Raw genomic sequence first — 21,389 nt, 5'->3', positions numbered from 1 at the left:
CGGGAGACTGGTTCGCTGCCCTCGATCTGAAAGATGCTTACTTTCACATATCGATGTTTCATGGACACAGACCTTTCCTATGTTTCGTAGTTGAGACCGCCCACTAGCAATTCACACTGTTCCCTTTTGGCTTAGCAACAGTGCCAAGGGTGTTTACAAAATGCATGGTGGTGGTGGCAGCCTACCTCAGACATCGAGGTATCCAGATTTACCCATAACTCAATGACTGACTCATCAAGGGCCGATTCAGGTCCAGCGCAGCGTTGAGATGTTGCAAGCCACTTGTCAAACTCTGGGCCTGTCAATAAATGAACAAAAATCAACATTAATCCCGGTCCAACAGATAGAGTTTATTGGAGCAGTTTATTGGAGCAATCTACCCAAGCCAGAGCATTCCTGCCAGAGGCCAGGTTCAGGGCAATGTCAGATCTGATCGCCAGCGTCATTGCCCATCTGCTCACCATTGCCCGGGTCTGTCTCAAGCTATTGGGGCACATAGCAGCATGCACGTACGTTGTTCGACATGCGAGATTCAGGCTGCCTCCTCTCCATGTGTGGCTGGCAACAGTCTATTCCCTGGCCAGACATTACCTAGACAAGGTCATCATGATCCCTCCATGGGTACTTACCTCTCTGAAATTGTGGTCTGACCTGATTCTGGTGTTGGAAGGTGTGCTATTTGCGAGCCCACAACCCATGGTCTCCCTGATTTCAGATGCGTCCAATCTCGGTTGGGGAGCGCATCTTGGTACGCTGTGAACTCAAGGGTTATGGCTTCGAAAGGAGCTTGCATCGCATATAAACATCAGGGAGCTCAGAGCCATCTGTGTGGCTTGCAGTGTCTTCCTTTCCCAACTATCTGGTTGGGTGGTGCAAGTGTTGACGGACAACATGGCCTCCATGTTCTATGTCAACAGGTAGGGGGGCGCTTGATCGTCGGCTCTGCACGAGGAGGTCCTCTGTCTGTGGGACTTCTGCATCCAGCATGCAATGCAACTGGAAGTCTCGCACCTCCCCGTCATCTGGAACGTGCTGGCGGATCACCTCAGGAGGTCGTCCTTCTCGCACCACAACTGGTCCCTGCACTCGGAGGTTGTCAGAATGCTCTTCCAGAAGTGGGGAGCTCCCTGGGTGGACCTATTTGCCATCAGACAGAATAGAAAGTCTCATCAGTTTTGTTCTCTTCAAGGCCTTGGCAGAGGCTCACCATCCGATGCCTTTCTCCTGTCTTGGTCAGGGGACCTGACGTACGCCTTCCCACCAATTCTGCTCATCAGCAAAGTCCTCTCAAAAATCAAGAGGGGCAAGACACAGGTCATTATGATTGCTCCAGGATGGCTTCACCAGCATTGATTCGGCATGCTCATGGAACTGGCTGTTGCAGCCCCATGGCCACTTCCCAGCCACCCAGACCTATTCTCACAGGATCACGGTCGACTCCTGCACCCAAACCTTGTCTCTCTCCACCTCACAGCTTGGATGCTGCATGGCTGAATCCAGAGGAACAAGCCTGTTCTAGTCAAGTACAGCAGGCTCTCTTGGAGAGCAGAAATCCCTCCACCAGAGCAACTTACCTGGCAAAGTGGAAGCATTTCTCCTGCTGGGTGTCAGAGCGGAATATCTCCCTGACCCAGTCATCTCTGCAATCCATCCTGGATTACCTGCTTAACTTAAAGCACCAAGGTCTCACCTTCTCTTCGATCAAGGTGCACCTGGCTGCCATATTGGCCTTCCATCCTCACATCCACAGTAGATCGGTGTTCTCGCATGAGATGTCGATCAGATTCCTGCAAGGCCTTGAAAGACTCTTTTCCCCCAGTCCGGGACCCGGTTCCCCAGTGGAACCTCAACCTGGTTCTCTCCAGGCTCACAGGTCCTCCCTTTGAGACTATGGCTTCTTGTTCCCTTTCCCACTTGCCGTGGAAGGTTGCATTCCTTGTAGCTATTAGCCCAGTGAGATGCGTCTCCAAAGTTAAAGCCCATACACAGTATTTTACAAGGTCCAGTTGTGGCCCCATATGGCCTTCCTGACAAAGGTGGTGTCACACTTCCGTGTTAGCCAGGATATCTTCCTCCTGGTGTTCTGTCCAAAGCCTCACATGATCAATGAGGAGAGGCAGCTGCACACTCGGATGTCAGGCATGCCCTGGCATTCTACTTGGAACGCATCAAGCCCTTTCGCAGATTGACCCAGCTCTTTATCGCGATCGCTGACAGGATGAAGGGCCTTCTGGTGTCCTCTTAGAGGATTTCGAATTGGATCACCACCTGCATCCGTATTTGTTACCACTTGGCGCAGGCTGTGCCTCCACTGATGATGACGGCTCACTCGACTTCAGCTGCCTTCCTGGTGCACATCCCTGTCCAGGACATCTGCAGGGCTGCGACCTGGTCTTCAGTACACACGTTCACCACACATTACGCCATCACCCAGCAAGTCAGAGATGATGCTGGATTTGGCAGAGCTGTGTTCCAATCGACATATCCATGAACTTCTATTGGCCTCTGGTCCACTGCTTGGGAGTCGCCTACAATGGAATGGACATGAGCAAGCACTCAAAGAAAAGACAGTTACCTTTCGTAACTGGTGTTCTTTGAGATGTGTTGCTCAAGTCCATTCCATGACCTACCCTCCTTCCCCTCTGTCAGAGATCCGGCAAAAGGGAACTGAGGGAGTGGGGAGCTGGCGGCGCCCTTTATACCGGCACATATGCATGCCACTCCAGAGGGTGCCAGAGCCAATTCCCTATGGATACCACTGAGGAAGAAACTTCTGGCACTGGCAAGCACACACACCACAATGGAATGGACGTGAGCAAAGCAACACATCTCGAAGAACAATAGTTACGAAAGGTAACCATCTTTTCTGGACTAACGTGCCATTTAGAAAACTGTGTAGTTCATTAAATAATGTTTGAAACAAGTATCTGTGTAGTAATGCTGTTTTTCTTTTAAACTGTAACTTGTTAAAGATACTTGAAATATGTTCTGTACACTAATTTAGTAATGGTGTTAAACTAGTTGTCAGAGTGACCAATATGTCCTTCCTATTGTTTATATATGGAATATCAAGCTGTTTTCTTAAAATAAAATTTGGCTGTATAACATTTGGCCGCAAAATGGTTTTACAGCTTTGGAACATTGCCTTACGGATTTTACATTGTTGATGACATTCTAGTACCTAATCTAGGGACAGATCTTCTTCCATAGTCCTCTGTGGCCACAAAAGGCTCTGAATTCATGAACCAAAGAGGATGCAAGGAACATATGACACGGGTTGTGTTCTGTGAGGTTTTCGTCACCCCAGTGCATGACTACTTTGTTCACAGTTAGTGAATCTTCAGAGTTGTGCATCTACTAACCAACTAATAGGTGGAAAAGTTGCAAAGCAACAAGGGAAGTTACTACCCTGAGGCTGCAACAGGGGGTAGAAGAACAGGCCCACTGACCTCCCGTGATGCAGAAGGAGGATTTCATCCTCTTGAATTACTGTGATTTCCACCCTCCAACACTCACTCTATACCAAATCTGTTTATTCTTCATGCTGCAGTGACCAGGGTTTTCTCCATAGTCATTAGGATGAAGACTAAAGATGAATATGCTGATCTTTGGATAACTGGACTTCTCAATGCTTTCAGTTAATACAGTCCTGCAGCACCAGAAAGTCACAACAGGCCCATCACAAATTAAGATTAGTGACATGACCAATAGGGAAAAAATGAACTGGCAAAGATGTGGAAACTACAGTGAAACCCACTGACAGAAATAGTCAACCATTTTTTCCCCAATTTTTAAAAAATAATTTCTTTTATCACTTTTTTAAAATTAAGGATTGTTACACTGTTGGCCATTTAGGTACGTGAAATCAGTCTACAGCTGCAGTCATTCAGTTGTTGAGTAGTCAACTGCCGATTGAGGTGTTCAGCTGTGAGGCTTTTACTTAACCAAAAGCAGATCATTTCTGTGACAAGTGTTATAAAGCTCAGAATATGCATGTGTCTTCCCTTCTGGTATAGGATCTGGCACGATGGAAAAGTCGCAGAAGAAGCGCTTCACAGGACCTAATTAAAAAAGAAGCAGAGAGAAAAAAGATGGAAAGATTATTGAGTGGCAGTGATGGAACAAGTGAGCGAAGGAAAAGCATCAAGACTTACAGAGAAATTGTGGAGGAGAAGTAGGTTGTTCTACGGAAGTGCAATTGCATATTTAAGAATACTGTGTGCTTCAAGTATTTTGTGTAGCTGTTGCTCTGCTTGTAGTGGGGACATCATGCCTGAGGAAAGAAATGAGCTACTCTTACAGTTACACATAATCACTGTAGTGTGGATTGTAGAGGAGAATTTGGCCCAAGTTTCACCTCAGGCTTGGTGCACATGGGTAATTCTCTCTGTATTAATCTTTCTTGTGTTGCCTCCCACACAGAGAGAGAAGAGAAAAGGAGCTGCATGAGGCCTACAAGAATGCCAGGTCACGTGAGGAGGCAGAGAGCATACTCCAACAATACATTGAAAGGTTCACCATTAGCGAAGCTGTCCTTGAACGCTTGGAGATGCCAAAAATTCTGGAAAGAAGCCATTCGGTGGAGCCAAATTCATCATCACCACTGAAGGACCCAAATCCTATGAGATACTTACGGCAACAATCACTGCCTCCTCCAAAATACACTGCCACGATTGAAGCAACCATTGTTCCCATCAGCGAATCGGAAGCCAGTGTTTCAACAGGCCAAACATCTCCAAGCAAAACTGTTGTCTCCAAGGCTGTGCCTATGCTGACACCCAAGCCTTACACACAACCCAAAAGCACACAACAGGTCTTGAAAACATTTAAGGTAAGATGCCTTGCACTGGTCAAAATCAATTAAATTTCAAAGGAACAACAACATACGTCACGTGAATTCATAAATGTGAAAGGCAATTTAGGATTAAGGCATATGGGAAGCAACATAGCCATACACTACAAAATTCATCATTTTGGTTTTTTTGTGGTGAGAGAAAAACGAATGGGGGGGTGTTGTCAGCTTTGCCTATTATTAAGGTTGCCTCACACTTGCATTATAAGACCCTGTATTCAGTTGCGTATAACTTTGTGAATCTTTAGTCACTGAGACTGAAATTTTCCATGCCAGTTGTGTGCCTCAGGCTGAATTTTTTACCTCACTCTGTTCAAACCCTGCTCTGAAGACAAACATATTAATTTTCTTATAAGCTTTTTTATGGCTTTTCTGTGGTGCTGTACTGTCTGTGTGCTTCATGAATATTAATGGATTTATTTTCACAACACCTTGTTGAGAAGGGGTATTATTATCCCCATTTTGCAGATGGGGAACTGAGGCACAGAGAAATTTAAGGTAAAATATTCATTAATTCTGAGTGCCCAAGATGAGATGCTGAGGACCTGATTTTTCAGAGTTCTTCAAATTATAGAGCACTTTAAACATTCAAAACACAGCTCCCATTGACTTCAGTTGCAACTGTGTGGGGGCAGCACTTCTGCAAATCAGACTCGAGGGTTTCAAGTCAGACACCCAGAAAATGAGGAACACACAATGAGTGACCACTTGTGAAATGTCTGGTTTAAGTGACTTGCCCAGCATTACAGAGAAACTCTGTGGCAGTAGCAAGGACAGAATCCTGTTCTCCATGGCAGCATTTACCTGAGTGAACCATAATGATTTATAATGGCTGGTGATTAGAATATAAAGCATTCTCCTACATAAGTTTTAAATTAACAAATGGAAAAAGAAAGAGACCTTAAAATACCATTGAATGAGATCATCAATGCACAATTAAGGTTTTCTCCCCTAAACCGTGATCCACCCTCCTACTCTAATCCTAAATTAATTCCCTATAAATAAACAAAAATAAAAATAGTTCCTATCCCCCTTAATACACATGAGGTGTAATATGCTATCCAAGCAACCCCTTACCCTAAATTAGCATATTTCTTCCTTTCCTCTTCTTGCATGATGTCAGCTACCCTGGTGCTTGTCTTGTTGTACTCAGAATCCATTGTAATTTCCTTGGAACAGAGATTGTGTCTTTACTTCATGTATAAAGCAAAATACATTTATATTATGCTAGATTAATATTTTATATCTTGAAATATATTTTTCTGGTGTTCACTGCCAGAGGGTTCATGTTGATTTGCTGAAATATAAAACTAGTAACTCAATTTTTCCTCAGTTGACTTGATCAGCCTCTTGAAGTTTGAATTTTACAGCTGTTATTGCATGACCCATGGATCTTTCTCTGGCTTCTGATCCTGACTATTTTAAAAAATTCATAGAATGAAAATAAAGGGAAGAAGCAGGTATATATGGACAAACTGAAGAGAACATGCGTAGTCTCCTCAGAGCTTAGCTGCTTACTTTATGCGGGACAGTGTGATCTATTTCAGTAAGAATTATCCAAAAAAGAATTGTTATACAATTGCTTTACCCTGTTTAAATTAAAACACTGATATATTTATGATGCTTTGCCATGATGACAGTGTGTTGACTAGCTCCAGATCAGGAGGAGGGGAATATGTTTGTTTAACTCTGCAACCAGGGCATCTGTTCTGATCATTCAAACATTTGCTTTCCCTCCCTGTGTAAATAGAGAAATGTTTTAGTCTAAACAGAGACATGAAAATGGATGGCTTAACTAGCCAGTATTTTTTCTGGCTTTTTTATTTTTAAAAGCTTTCATGACCTGTCTAGTAGATAATACAACAAAATCCCAGAGGACTTGTGGGTTCAAGACTTGCCAACATTTGTATTCAGAATTAAACTGTGAGTAATATTGACTTGGGCAGACGATGGAAGTGGTAGGAGAGGTTGTCTTTTTTTATTGCATCATGATAACATTTGACATATACACTAAAATCTGCTTTTCACCATTTAAGGTCATTTTTTGTAAGGTGCTAAGCACCTTCAACTCTCATTACTTTCCCTGGGAGTTGAGGGCACTGAGCATCTCACAAAAAATACCCACTCCCTGGCAGCATTGGACCTTTAATGAATTTCCCTCACATACAGAGCAGAGCCTTGACTGATCACACAAACAGGAAAAGTCAGCAGAAAGTGCAGTTTGCTCTTGGTCCACAGTTGGTTGTGTATTCCAAATTGAGTTGCTATCCAGGAGGGTTCTACCCAGACTGTTGACTAAAAAAAGTAAACCAAGAGTAGCTGAATGGAGAAAGATTGAGAGGTGAGGGGAAACTGTATGCCATTTTAAATGTTTCAGTGTATTGAAAAGACCTGTTCCCTGTCCTTCATGTTCTTTGCATCAATTCTGAATAGTACTCTAAAGCATAATGTTCCAAGGAATGGCTTGCATCTGAATTTGTACTTAAATTTTTATGTATATAGTACTTGTAGATTAGCCATCTCAAAACATTTCACATGGCCCATTTACCCATCTCTTATGTGGCATTGATCTGTGTAATCTCTTTGCCAGCAGTAATAGCCTTTGTTGCCCAGAAGTCTAATTTTCCCTCAAACGCCTTTTCACTTTCTTCCCAGGATGCTCCTTATTCATGGATGGAGCTCCCTTTAAAAAAATCTGCAAAACCACTACATTATCCTCCTTCAAATCTCTCCTTAAAACTCAATTTGCCTTCATGCCTGCAAAACACTCAACTATAGCTAAGCAGCTGATGTGCTGTGACTGCTCCTTAATACGCTGATCATAACATCAACTCACTGTTACCTTGCACTTTCCCTGTCTACTGTATCCATCTGTTGTCTCATCATACTTAGCTTGTAAGTTCTGTAGGGCAGAGACCTTCACTATATGTACAGTGACTTACACAGTGGGGCCCTGATCCTGACTGGACCCTTTAGGGTACTACCCTAATTCAAAATCTAATAGTGATATTAATAAATGTGAACTTTTGTTTTTAAAAAGTCGTGAACTAAAGGAAAGTCAGTGACATGATCAAGCTAAAGAAGATGCAGTTAAAACTAGCTTGATCCCGAATTCATTACTCCTCAGTGTAGGGTTATGAATGCTGGGAAAAGGGACCAAGGTAGCTTGAACTGTGACTTCTTTGCCTTGAGAATGGAAATAGCTAACTCTCTTTTCTGATGTGTATTTTTAATAGCTATTGTCTGTTTGACATCTAGTGAGGAAAGCCTAGTGACATATCTCCTTTCTTCTCTGGAGAGCAGAGGGGAAGCCCTCTCTGGTCCTCCCTCCCCCCCCCCGGCCTATTGGGACTTTGTTTCCAAACCCTTGTTTGATGGGGGGTGGGGAGGGGCTGACTTCAGGCTTACTCCCTTATGAGTAGTAGGGCAAAGGAATACTCAGCTGAGTTCTGCTGCTTTTGACCTTTTAAACATAAAGCTACTGTGTTCCAGAGTGCACAGTCCACCTAATATTAAGATGACACTGGCTGATTCCATAGCAGTTCACTGGTATAGTTTGTAGATGCTTGAGCATTCTTGCCTCTCTGTGATGCTCTGCATAATAAAGGATTCAATATAGGTATCCTTTAAAGTTGGTGCACTATCTTGAAAATGTACTGTGAAGACATATTTCCAAGTCATCCTCTTCATTTAGAACTCTGCCTAAAATTTGCAGTTTACTGTGGATTTTTAATTATTTCATCACTTATGAATTATGATCGACTGAGGTCTTGAGGGTCACACCTCATTAGTTTCTCTCTCTATCTCTCTCTCTTCTTTTGCTTTTATTGAAGCTTCCCCATCCCTAATATTCCCTGATTTTTCCTACTGACTAAGCGACCACGCTGATTTTGTCCTCTTTAAAAAAACAACACTTTTTAGGTTAATGACCACAAAAGTGTATTTACAACTTATGGGGGAGAAAAAATTTATCTTCTCCTCCTGGATTTCCTAGTGAACCTATCTCCTGAGTGTCTGTATTTTTACTGTAAACTCTTCAGGGCAGGGACTGTCTTTCATTGTGTGCTAAACCATTGTTAGTATTGTATAGATTCTTTATTATTTTATTAATGAAAAATACATGCCACCTTGATCTTAGAATCATAGAATATCAGGGTTGGAAGGGACCTCAGGAGGTCATCTAGTCCAACCCCCTGCTCAAAGAAGGACCCATCCCCAATTAAATCATCCCAGCCAGGGCTTTGTCAAGCCTGACCTTAAAAACTTCTAAGGAAGGAGATTCCACCACCTCCCTAGGTAATGAATTCCAGTGCTTTATCACCCTCCTAATGAAAAAGTTTTTTCTAATATCCAACCTAAACCTCCCCCACTGCAACTTGAGACCATTACTCCTCGTTCTGTCATCTGCTGCACTGAGAACAGTCTAGATCCATCCTCTTTGGAACCCCCTTTCAGGTAGTTGAAAGCAGCTATCAAATCCCCCCTCATTCTTTTCTTCTGCAGACTAAACAATCCCAGTTCCCTCAGCCTCTCCTCATAAGTCATGTATTCCAGTCCCCTAATCATTTTTGTTGCCCTCTGCTGGATGCTTTTCAATTTTTCCACATCCTTCTTGTAGTATGGGGCCCAAAACTGGAGACACTACTCCAGATGAGGCCTCACCAGTGTCGAACGATCACGTCCCTCGATCTGCTGGCAATGCCCCTACGTATACAGCTCAAAATGCCGTTACTCTTCTTGGCAACAAGGGCACACTGTTGTTATATCCAGCTTCTTGTCCACTGTAACCCCTAGGTCCTTTTCTGCAGTACTGCTGTCTAGCCATTTGGTTCCTTGTCTGTAGCAGTGCATGGGATTCTTCCATCCTAAGTGCAGGACTCCCCACTTGTCCCTTGTTGAACCTCATCAGATTTCTTTTGGCCCATTCCTCTAATTTGTTTAGGTCCCTCTGTATCCTATCCCTACCCTCCAGCATATGTACCACTCCTCCCAGTTTAGTGTCATCTGCAAACTTGCTGAGGGTGCAATCCACACCATCCGCCAGATCATTAATGAAGATATTGAACAATATTGAAGATAATGATATCTTCTGTGTTATTTCCTCAGAGTATTTATTTATTGTTCTGCAGGTAGATGGAAAAGTCTGTATGAATGGCGAAACCTTCAATGGACTTGAAGAGAAGGATAAAGAATGTACAACAGTGATATTTGCTCCTTCACTAAGAAGATCTCCAAAGTTTGAAGGGGTCACAGAGGATGGATCTCTGGTGGAACTGAAACAGGACACCACTAGCATTGAGCTCAGTTTAAAGAGGCCTGCCACTCACACTGTGCACAGAGAGCTGACAGTAAGAATAAAACAAACTCATCAGCTGTGTCTTCTTTGCATATTTTCTTTTGCATAATGGATTTAACCACTAGCTAATGGAAAGCCAAGGGGCTAAATTTGTTTTAATTCCAGGATCTGCCCAGGTCAGAAGCATTTATACTTCTTAAAATTTAGTGTTTCTGCTTTAGGAAGGTAAAGGAACTTTGCAGTTGGCTTTTGGTTTTGTAGACCATGCAACTGATAAGCGTGCTTTAAATCTGCTGGCATGTTTCATTATGTCCCATTAAGAGTGTGACTGTCTGTCCCAGCTATTGTGCAAATTTATTCAGCTCTTCTACTGATGTTAGCTGATTAGATCAGCAACATAATTAGAGTGTGTGAGCCACTATAATTAGTTGCAGTTCTCCAGATTCAAACAAGAGGATGTTAATGTTTGGTAATTTTTGCATTCAGATCGTCTCTATTCCTTTATCAAAAAGGGGATAAATTATTGAAATACATTGGGTCAGTTTGCTTCCCAACCACCTAAACAAAGAGACCAATTGTAACTTTTCATCTCTCTTGCTATTTTGAGGGACAGGGCAGAAAACAATGGGAGCATAGGTCTCTAGGTGCTGCACAATGTAAAAATAAATAAATAAAGCAAGGACTATCCTACATGAAAAGCACCAAAAATGAGTGTAAACAAATTGGGGGTTGGGAGAATCTGACCTTTCTCACCATGTACCAAAGATACAAAATCAAGAACACCACAAAAATAACAAAAGGTAGGAATGGTGCTGTGCTACTTTTTCCTAAACTTCGTGGTATTGGCCAGACCCGCTATGCTGGGGATGGGGTTTTGATTCATCCCAGCTTCCTGGGATAGGAAAGCCTGCTTCATCCCTGGCTTGCATTCTTGGCAATGGACCCTCTTCTCTTAGTGCTGGTTCTGAACCCAACCATGAGGTCAGGAACAAGTGTGGGAAGCCAGATTATGTCAGGAGAACAGACCTGGGATTGTCAGAAGGAGCTGGTTTGGAGCCAAGAGTGGGTGATAACAGAAAGGCTGGCTGGTGGCAGAGTGAAAGTTGGTTGGGGAGTGATAATGAATTGGACCTACCTGGGGATGAGGATTACCACTATCCTAGAGAGGTTGAGGTGAGAATGTTTGATAGATACAGGGGCCTCATCTTCTAGGAGGGAGCAGCAGCTGAAAGGGAGTTAAAGGTATAATTATAGTCAGAAGAGTGATTATGTGAATAATGGCACCTGCTCCTGTTAGCACTGCAAGACCATATAGCTATGGAAGAGTAAGCTGGTTACTATTCTGCCTTAGTCTTCACCTCCTACAGCGATGAAGGTGATATCATAGAAGTGTCTAAATTGATATAGCTTGAAATTTTCTGTCTATCCAGTTTCTGTTTGCAGAATTGTATTGCCAGCGGTAGTGATGGTATAGAAGGAATACAGCTTGAATTTTCAGATACCAGGTTGAGTTTGCAGCACTGACATTTACAAAACAACCTTTTGGTTTGTAAATTGAGTAAACATATGAGTCTTTGGAACAGAATAAATATGCACTCACACAATGCCATTTTTAGAGTTTCTTCTCACTAAAGTTTTTGTAATTCCACATTCATGATTGAATCAGCAATGTAATTAGATGGTATAAACCATTATAATTAGTCTTAGCTTTGCAGCTTCAAACAAAATAATGTTAGTATTCTGGTGTGTTGTGTGGTGTTTGGCATTTTTAGTTTTCAGAAATTCCGTGCTCCATTGCACAGCTATAATTGTAATAGGTAATTTAGATGCAGTGGGGTGTAATGAATAGATTGACATGAGAAATGATCTATCAATTATAACAAGAACACCAGGTCTGTGTGTGGCACAGTGGTAAATTAAGGTGTAAAATCACTGTCTTAATAGTCTAAGGAACAGCTGAGAGGTATGAGGTCTGCTCTTTCAAGATTATGCAGCTTGGTTATCCTTGTCCAAGAGAGAAGTATCTTCAGTCAGGGTTTGCATACAGATGGCTTTAGTTTTAATTTGCTTCCTTGTCTTGCTAACTTTGGACCAGACTGAAATGGTACTTCTCATTTTTGTATTGCAGATTCGCTGAAAAAGAGTCAAGAGGGAGAGAGCAGACCTTTAGAATTTCTTACGGCCAGTGAAGCTAGTAGATGAAAGGGAAGGGAGCTATAGAGAATTACCAAAATGGCCTTCAAGATAAAAATTCACTCCTAAATAATGACATGATACATTATAATCCATTGCCACATAGAAACAAATGAAAATAAAATATTATAAGAGCAGAATCTACTAGCTTCACAATTCTTAAGGTTGAGGAAACTCTTCTGAAAGGAGAATCTCTTTTAAGGGACTACTAACACCATGAAAAAACTTCCTTCTGGTCTGAAACTTGACTGAAAAGATTTAATTCTGCTATGGTTGGCTTTTTATATAGCTTTAACTATTTGATTTAGCAGTTTATGAATCAGAAGGTTTACAAAAAAGTGTGGCAATTTCTGTTTTTGTTTTGGATTTTGCCTGCTCAGTTCCAATAACTAAAACTTTTGAGATGCTATTGCCAAGTTGTAATTAAATCAATTTTCTTATTGTCCAGAAAAATGCACTTTTAAAAGAACTGCTTGTCTACTACGCTTTATAGAGCGGGAAGAAACTAGAGAGAAAATAATAAAACTTAACACTTGCATAGTACTTCCCATTTTCAAAGTGCTTTATAAACTTTAATTTATTCAAATAGAACTTTTGTATGATAAATTATCTTCATTGTGTGAGTGAGACTATTGAGGTTGAGGAAGTTAAATGGCTTAACTAAAATATCAGAAGGTGGCAGTGTAAAAACCTGGATTAGAATTTGGATTTTTTTTTTTTTTTTTTGGCTTTAATCCTATGTTTAGACAATTAGATTATGTTTTCCTCTTTTAAATCACAACTGTCTAGGAAAGGGACCTGGAGGAAAGGGGGAAACGTTTAATGAGACCTGATCTGAAGGAGAGACAGTGTGTGGCAACTGCAGAGGAAATAAATAAGATGTTTTGATAGGTAACCTAGGGAATTTGGTTTTAAATGGAGGTAATAATGATTCCTCTGTACTAGGTCCTTATCAGACCTTATTTGGAATGTTCTCTGCATTATTAATCACTGATCTTAAAGAATGGTGTCCAAAGGTTAGAAAGTGGACAGAGCAAGGTAACAAGACTAGTTTGAGAATGTGGAGGGAATATAGTGTGAGGAAAGGAAGTAAATAAATTGAACTTGGGGAAAAAAAGATGGCAGGAGACCTGTTTGTTATTTAGGGTTGGGGAAACAGAGGGCTTACGTTTACATGTTCTAATCCTACTATACATCTTTCATAATCCAAATATTTCTTTGTTCCTGTTTCCATGGCCACCAGGACTGGAATAAGGCATGAGCATGACAGGCCTGTTCCTAGGACCTTAGCTTCTGGAGTCATGTGATCACATCAGAATCTCATCTTTCCTGTGACTTTCCCCCCACCCACCCCGCCATCCTCTTGGTCTTGGAGAAAAGTTTGAAAACATGAACCAAGTGTAAATCAATGCAATGATGTCTGCCTGAGTCTGCAGACAGCCTGAAATAACAGCCCCTAAGAGGGGTGAACTTCCCCATGCATCTCAATTGGGAGTTAATTATACGCAAATTAGAATGGCGTGGTGGTAGCCTCCTACATCATGCCAGCAAAGGACTGTGGGTGAGTGGACAGAGAAGAGTCGAATATGCTTCGCTTGTGCACCAAAGAGATAATGAAGCTGATGAGCTAAGTACTAAGTGTTATCCCCCTCTGCACTGTCTTCTCTGGAGAAAGAAGGGTCTTCTGCTGCTCCTGAAGGAAGGGGGGTGTGTCCCTGCTGCTCTTCCTGGGGGGAGAGAGGGTCCCATGCTGCAGTCTCTACCACCAACACTTCAAGTAGACGGCAGGGCCACAGCGCAGGGATGGAGCCAAATGGAAACCCATGTCATCGTATTCCTAGGGCATAGATTGCCTTAATGTGGTCTGATTGACACTACCTGGCTGACTTACAGTGAACTGGAGTCACTAGCAAACGGAGCTACTAGAAGTTTCTGACAGCACAGCTTGTGTATATGTAGAGGGAAGTGGCAAGGGGAATAGAATGGGAAATCAAAATGGTGTTAATAGAGATTGTCAAGATTTATATTTAAAATGAGTATAAAGCACAGGTGTTTTCATGGTAGAGAAGACTACGGACTGGATTTCTGTGATGAAGTAGTAACAAAGCATGGATCTGCAAGTATGTAGGCTCAAGGTTTTGTAAGACTCCTTTCTAGCTAATTAATGGCGGTTCTAGAATGCCAAGGCAGCATCTCACCCACTCCTACTCCTTGTAGAAGATGATCGGTGTGGTATATAATTCCCAAAAATAAGGGGAGCCACTTTCTATGGGCCTGATTCAGCACAATATTACTTAATTTCTGCACTCTGGAAATGAATTGTGGTCCCCTTATTTGAAGTCTGGTCCTAATGCACCTTGGAATACGGGGGGAAAGAGAGGCAGAAAAGTAGCCAAGAGGAGGTAGTGGACTGGGGAGAGAGAATTCTTTCCTGGGGAAAAATTTCAAGTATATAAAATCAAACATATTTTTTTAAGCATTGAAATTATTCCATTCACTTGCCTTTCACTGATTTTTTTGTTTTGGGGTTGGTTTTTTTTTTTTTTTTTTGGTTTTGCTTTTACTTTCAGTCAAGTGAGTTAGGGCTTTTGGTCTATTTCTGCCACTCCCCAAGCTTTGAATAAGGCAGCATTATTTTTCTGGAGGCAGCGCTTCTGTCTGCCAACAATAGGTGCTGTTTCTAGTGGGATGGGTTTTCTCTCATCTTCTTACTTTCCCAAGGTCCTTGTTGACTTTTCTCTCAATTGTCAGTTTCAGTCACCTCCTCTGCTTACGTTTTTTGTTATGTTCCATGTGAGTTTTGGCCTCTCTTCCCCTTTTCCCTTCTTATTATTGGTCCCCTGGTGTTTTGCGTTCACTTGTCAAATAGACTAGTCCTGTCTTCTCTTTGCCTGGCTTGTTTTCCTTTGATGCTCCATAGTGTTGTGCTAAAGCAGATCAGGTGGCCCAAAGCATCATTTACAATAGAGGAAGATGCTCTGCATTCAGTATGCTGCTTTCTTGCCCAAACATGCAGAAGAGTTTAGTCAAGCTTCACCATATCATAGACCAATACAATCTTGTCTTTGTGGGTTTTTAGAGGCATGGATGGTCCCTTTATGAGCTTTCCAGTCATGTCCTAGCTCAGATCCAGGCATCGTTCCAACAAAATAATGGAGAGGGAAAAAGAGAGACATATGCGGTACTGGTAACAACCTGCAATGGGAGATTCATTTGGGGTGTACGTGGCCACTGTCTAGACTATTTTGTAGATGCAGAAAATTACAGCACCAGTCCTGGCAGCCATTGGAAAGGAATGGATCTCCCCCACCAGAAGTATAGTAGAGAGAAATATTTCTAAGCATGTCTGTCTGCTTGTGTCTGGTATATATGTGGAATTGTTAAGTAGATCTCTATTCCTTAAACCTGAACACATCTTTCTCCAGTTAGTATTGAAAGGGCTGGTAATTCTGTAGTCTAGTTATTCAGCAAGCTGATATCTTTACTAGCCTGTGATCCAGCTGAAGATCTTAAAATGCTCTCTGAACATGAATAGAGTAAGCCTAAAAACACTCCTGTGAGGAATAGTATGTGCGGCATATCTCTAATTTACAGCTGGAGAAACTGAAGCAGAGGCCCAAAGATTAACTAGCCCAAGATAACACGGTGTGTCAGTGGCAATGCCAGGAATAGAACCAGGATCGCCTGTTTCCAAGTCCCAGGCTTTAGCTGTTATTAGATTAAGGTTCCTCTCCATTATTAATGGTAAATCCTCACACACAATGAGAATTGTAGCCTTAGTTCTTAAAATTAAAAATTAGAGAAGGCCCAAAAATACCATTTTTAATTTTAAAATTATATTTATATGGATTTTAATGAAATGAGATTAATCTGTCTGTAAGTAACATCATTGTCTTTAAACTGCCCTCTTTTATGGCTATCTAAGAATGGTTAACTTGCATGTAGCTCTATTTGAGGTTGTGAAGTGAAGAGGTAGAAAAAAATTCCAGATTTAAATAGCAAACTAAAAAGAAATTTACCGCCACTGCCATAGGTATTCTGTTAGTTTCCCCTCCCTGTTTGTGTGGCACAAAGGAAACACAAAAGGAACAGGAGTACTTGTGGCACCTTAGAGACTAACAACTTTATTTGAGCATACACTTTCATGGGCTACAGCCCACTTCATCGGAGGCATAGAATGGAATATATAGTAAGAAGATATTTATACATACAGAGAACATGAAAAGGTGGAAGTACCCATACCAATTGTAAGAGGCTAATTAATTAAGAGGCGCTATTATCAGCAGGGGAAAAAAAACTTTTGAAGTGATCATCAAGATGGCCCATTTCTGACATTTGACACAAAGGTGTGAGGATACTTAACATGGGGAAATAGATTCAATTAGTGTAATGACCGAGCCATTCCCAGTCTCTGTTTGAACCTAAGTTAATGGTATCTAGTTTGCATATTAATTCAAGTTCAGCAGCTTCTCCTTGGAGTCTGTTTTTGAAGCTTTTCTGTTGCAAAATTGCCACCTTTCAGTCTGTCACTGAGTGATTGGAGAAGTTGAAGTGTTCTCCTGCTGGTTTTTGAATGTTATGATTCCTAATGTCAGATTTGTGTCTGTTTATTCTTTTGCGTAGAGACTGTCCAGTTTGGCCAATGTATATGGAAGAGGGGTATTGCTGACACATGATGGCATATATCACATTGGTAAATGTGCAGGTGAACGAGCCGCTGATGGCGTGGGCTGATGTGATTAGGTCCTATGATGGTGTCACTTGAATAGATATGTGGACAGAGTTGGCATCGGGCTTTGTTGCAAGGATAGGTTCCTGGGTTAGTTATTTTGGTGTGTGGTTGCTGGTGAGTATTTGCTTCAGGTTGGGGGGCTGTCTGTAAGCGAGGACTAGTCTGTCTCCCAAGATCTGTGAGAGTGAAGGATCATCTTTCAGGATAGGTTGTAGATCTTTGATGATGCGCTGGAGGGGTTTTAGTTGGGGGCTGAAGGTGACAGCTAGTGGCGTTCTGTTATTTTCTTTGTTGGGCCTGAAAGTAGTAGGTGACTTCTGGGTACTCTTTTGGCTTTGTCAGTCTCTTTTTTTCATTTCAGCAGGTGGATATTGTAGTTTTAAGAATGCTTGATAGAGATCTTGTAGGTGTTTGTCTCTGTCTGAGGGATTGGAGCAAATGTGGTTGTATCTTCGAGCTTGGCTGTAAACAATGGATCGTGTGGTGTGTCCTGGATGGAAGCTGGAGGTATGTAGGTAAGTATAACGGTCAGTAGGTTTCTGGTATAGAGTGGTGTTTTCGTGACCATCGTTTATTAGCACAGTAGTGTCTAGGAAATGGACTGTTTGTGTGGACTGGTCTTGGCTGAGGTTCATGGTGGGATGGAAACTGTGGAAATCATGGTGGAATTCCTCAAGGGCTTCTTTTCCATGGGTCCAGATGATGAAGATGTCATCAACGTAGCACAAGTAGAGTAGGGGCATTAGGGGACGAGAGCTGAGGAAGCGTTGTTCTATGTCAGCCATAAAATGTTGGCAAACTGTGGGGCCATGCAGGTACCCATAGCAGTGCCGCTGATTTGAAGGTATACATTGTCCCCAAATGTGAAATAGTTGTAGGTGAGGACAAAATCACAAAGTTCAGCCACCAGGTTTGCCGTGGCATCATCGGGGATACTGTTCCTGATGGCTAGTAGTCCATCTTTGTGTGGAATGTTGGTATAGAGGGCTTCTACATCCATAGTGGCCAGGATGGTGTTTTCTGGAAGATCACTGATGGATTGTAGTTTCTTCAGGAAGTCAGTGGTGTCTCGAAGATAGCTGGGAGTGCTGGTCGCGTAGGAAACAGTTTTTCCATCCAAGTAACACTCATTCTCTCTTTATGAAAATGAAATTGTTGAGCTCAGATTAAGGAGATATGGTGGATTATTAGACTAACTGCTGGAGAATAGAGTTGAATTCTGACTTATACAGATGTGGGGATAGGATGGGACCACAAATCCTCTTTGTGACTCATCATGAAAAGCACATGCAGAATTTGCACAACTCTGCAGAACTGACAGTTATCATGCAAATCACATATCTCCAGCTGATGGTGTCCCCTAAGATTATTCTGTGTGATTTGGAAGAAGAAATGCCTATGTTTGGGTTTCCTTGGTGGTTTCCCATCCAGTGACTGATCCTAGGTGGTAATTTCTGACTTGATTAGAGTGCTGGGTGGCTGCAAGTAAAAGAGGCTCAGGATTTAGAAAAGCAGGGATGTCACAGCAGTGTTACAGCAATGGTGCTGAACTGTCATGGCATGCAAGGCACCTACCTATGTTAGACCCTGCTCATGTCATTGTTTCCTGCTCAATTTCATTAATACTATGAAAGCTTTATTTTGATTAAAATACTGCAATGTATGTATTTTAAGGATGTGCTTTTAAGGTTTGACAAAGCTGTCAGAATTCCATTTGGAACATAATTCTATGTTTAAAACTGCAGTCATAGTAGGATAAAAGCATTTGAGCTAATACTAGCTTTATTGCTATTGAGATCCACTGCAGCTAACTCATTTAGAGTTCAATTTTCAGTAAAACCCATTGCTTTTTAATACTCCTGGATATTTCTTTAGAATATCTCTGCATTCTTGTTGGCTCCAGCTAGCTTGTTTTGCTGCATTTCATTAAATTTGCAATATTGGTATTTTAATTGCCATTGTGCACTAGCAGGAGTAAGTTAATATGTAGTTTGAGTTAATTTATATTAGGAATAAATAAAACTGTACTGTAACTTTTTTTGGTTTTAGATTCTCCCAGTAGCTTAGTCAACTTCCTATGTTTGGTTATGTAAACTCTAGTGGATTCATATGTTTTTTACTCTCTTACAAACAAATGTTTCTGCTATGGGGACAAGTGATATGGTTAGTTGTTCTGACCAATATGGCCACAGATAAAAGTATACATGGGTTGAAATGCTATTTAGCCAGATAGTAGTCCTGTCTGTCACAAGGAGAAAATGAATTAGTTTATTTTAGTCACTAATGGACATTTATTAACCAGTTGCTCAATTCTCTTCATGAAATGTATGACTTGGTTAAGCAGGACTGAGGAGTTGGCTAGCTCATACTATGACTGGCTCATTCACAACTGCAAATTAAGCTAAAATATAAAATAGCTTTCCAGCCTCATCCAGAACTTTTTAACTCAAGGGTGACTAACTTTAACTACTGTACTGTTTTAACTACTGTTTAACTATATGTACATGCAGACATAGTGTAAAAACCTTCTTACTTGCTGAATGAATTCACCTGCCTTCGAGAACTCTGCTGGAACAGAATCATCATTCCAATGCACAGGTAGGGTGCAGAGATGCAGCATGCCCCAGCTATAGTGGCTAGTGGAGTCAGCCCCTCTATGCCTCCTCTGGGAGGGGTTTTTTGTCACTGGCTTGGAATAAATACTTGCCCAGTGGCCTCTCTTCGTGTGCATCTACAGTGACTCCTTCCTGTGCTGGCCTATTCAGGGCCTGCTTTGAGGCCATCCTGCATGGCAATTTTGCCAGCCCACACTTGACTAAAGTTGAGTGTAAGTGGTGCAGAGAGCATTGCATAGATGGTACCCATTGAAAGATAAATGAAAACCATGTCTTTCTTGAGAGCTAGTTATAAATTTTCACATTCAGGTCAAAATACACTGTATAGAATACTACTTTAGATACAGTGGAATATATTGGCTTATTTTAAGATTGCTTCAGTTTCATACCTAGTGACAACATGGAATGGCTTATGATAAAAATGTTTGTCATATGTATGAAATATGGCATAATATACAGCATAAAGGGAGGGACATTAATTGTGTTAATGATTCAAGAATTTCTAATACAAGATGCAATGTCCATGTGAAAAAAATACAGTAACATAATAGTGAAATACCTTAAATTATTTAGCATCATACAGAGTGTCAGAAATACAGGGTTTCTTTCCATTGAACTCGACTAGTAGTATGTATATTTTTTTTCTAAAACATCTTTCAATTTGCAGTATTATTTAGCTTGATGTTGCAGATATTTCATTGTTCAGCATCTGAAGAGAATTAAGTCTCACAAGCATGAACAGACGACATCAGCCGAACACCATTACAAAAGTTAGTTTCTCTGCACCACATAGTTCTTTTCTCCATTTTTAAAGCGTTGCAATAAATAGTGTCCTTGACAATACCATCGCTCAGAATGACGAAATCTTCTCTGTCACCAGTTCAATCTGTTTCTTACTTGAATGCAAAGATTATAGGTGGAACTGGCAATGACTCTTATAGTTATGGTTGTCTAACACTTTCCATAAGAATACCGTTTTCAGCTGTTTATAACTTTTCCAAAGTTTAACCGTTCACATTGAAATTTTCCATGCTGGGTGCCTGCTTCAGGCTGAAATTATTTTGCAAAGCTTCAGTTAAAGCAGTTCAGCAGTTCCCAAGAGTGAGGCTAGAGGAAAAATATATTCTTTTAATATTAGCAAAACAATTTTAACAAGAGAACCTCATGTTTTGGAGCACAGGGGTTGTGCTCGGGTCAGAGGTGGCCTGTTGCTTTCCCCATGAAAATCCATCCAAATTTGCCAAGTTATAAACTGCTGAAAATTGCTGTTCCCATATGCTCATAGAGGTTTGTTAGAGGCTGGCAGCAAAATTCTCCAAATACTTTCTCCACAGAGCATGCTCCACTCCAACAGAGTTGACTGAGCATGCTGTAGCATTGGGCTGAGGATGGGCTTTTCCTTCCATTGCTCTTCCTTGCTGCTATGATGCTAGGAGCCAGAACTAAGAGCAAAGGAGACCCCGGCACACAGGCATGGTGGAGAAGGAGAAAGTTTCCTGCCTCAAATGCAAAGGGTTCAGGGACAGGCTTGGGGGGAGTGATACGTGAAGGGTGAAAACATGCTGGAGACAGGAGCGCAGGGGGAACAGGCTGGAGAAAGTGCATACTGGTGCATGGTGGCAAAAAGTGTGTAAGCTGCACAACCTGAAATAGACTCATGATTCCTGAGTCCCAGCACTACTCATCTGTCTGCAAATATCT

At 41.6% G+C, this 21,389-nt stretch overlaps 1 protein-coding gene across 1 annotated transcript in view; it reads left to right on the top strand.

Annotated features, from left to right (window-relative positions):
- The window catches only part of LIMCH1 (LIM and calponin homology domains 1), a 117,792-nt gene that overhangs the window by 48,062 nt on the left and 48,341 nt on the right, over positions 1 to 21,389 (top strand). The window contains exons 13-15 of the mRNA XM_077816170.1: positions 4,017 to 4,174; positions 4,423 to 4,831; positions 9,982 to 10,200. Coding sequence (XP_077672296.1) covers positions 4,017 to 4,174; positions 4,423 to 4,831; positions 9,982 to 10,200 — 786 coding nt within the window. The remainder of the gene's footprint in view (positions 1 to 4,016; positions 4,175 to 4,422; positions 4,832 to 9,981; positions 10,201 to 21,389) is intronic.

The sequence above is a fragment of the Eretmochelys imbricata genome, chromosome 4 (assembly GCF_965152235.1).
Source record: "Eretmochelys imbricata isolate rEreImb1 chromosome 4, rEreImb1.hap1, whole genome shotgun sequence".
In the NCBI taxonomy this organism is placed as follows: Eukaryota; Metazoa; Chordata; order Testudines; family Cheloniidae; genus Eretmochelys; species Eretmochelys imbricata.
Note: the sequence above shows the minus strand (reverse complement) of the source record. Positions and strands in the feature narration are given on the sequence as shown.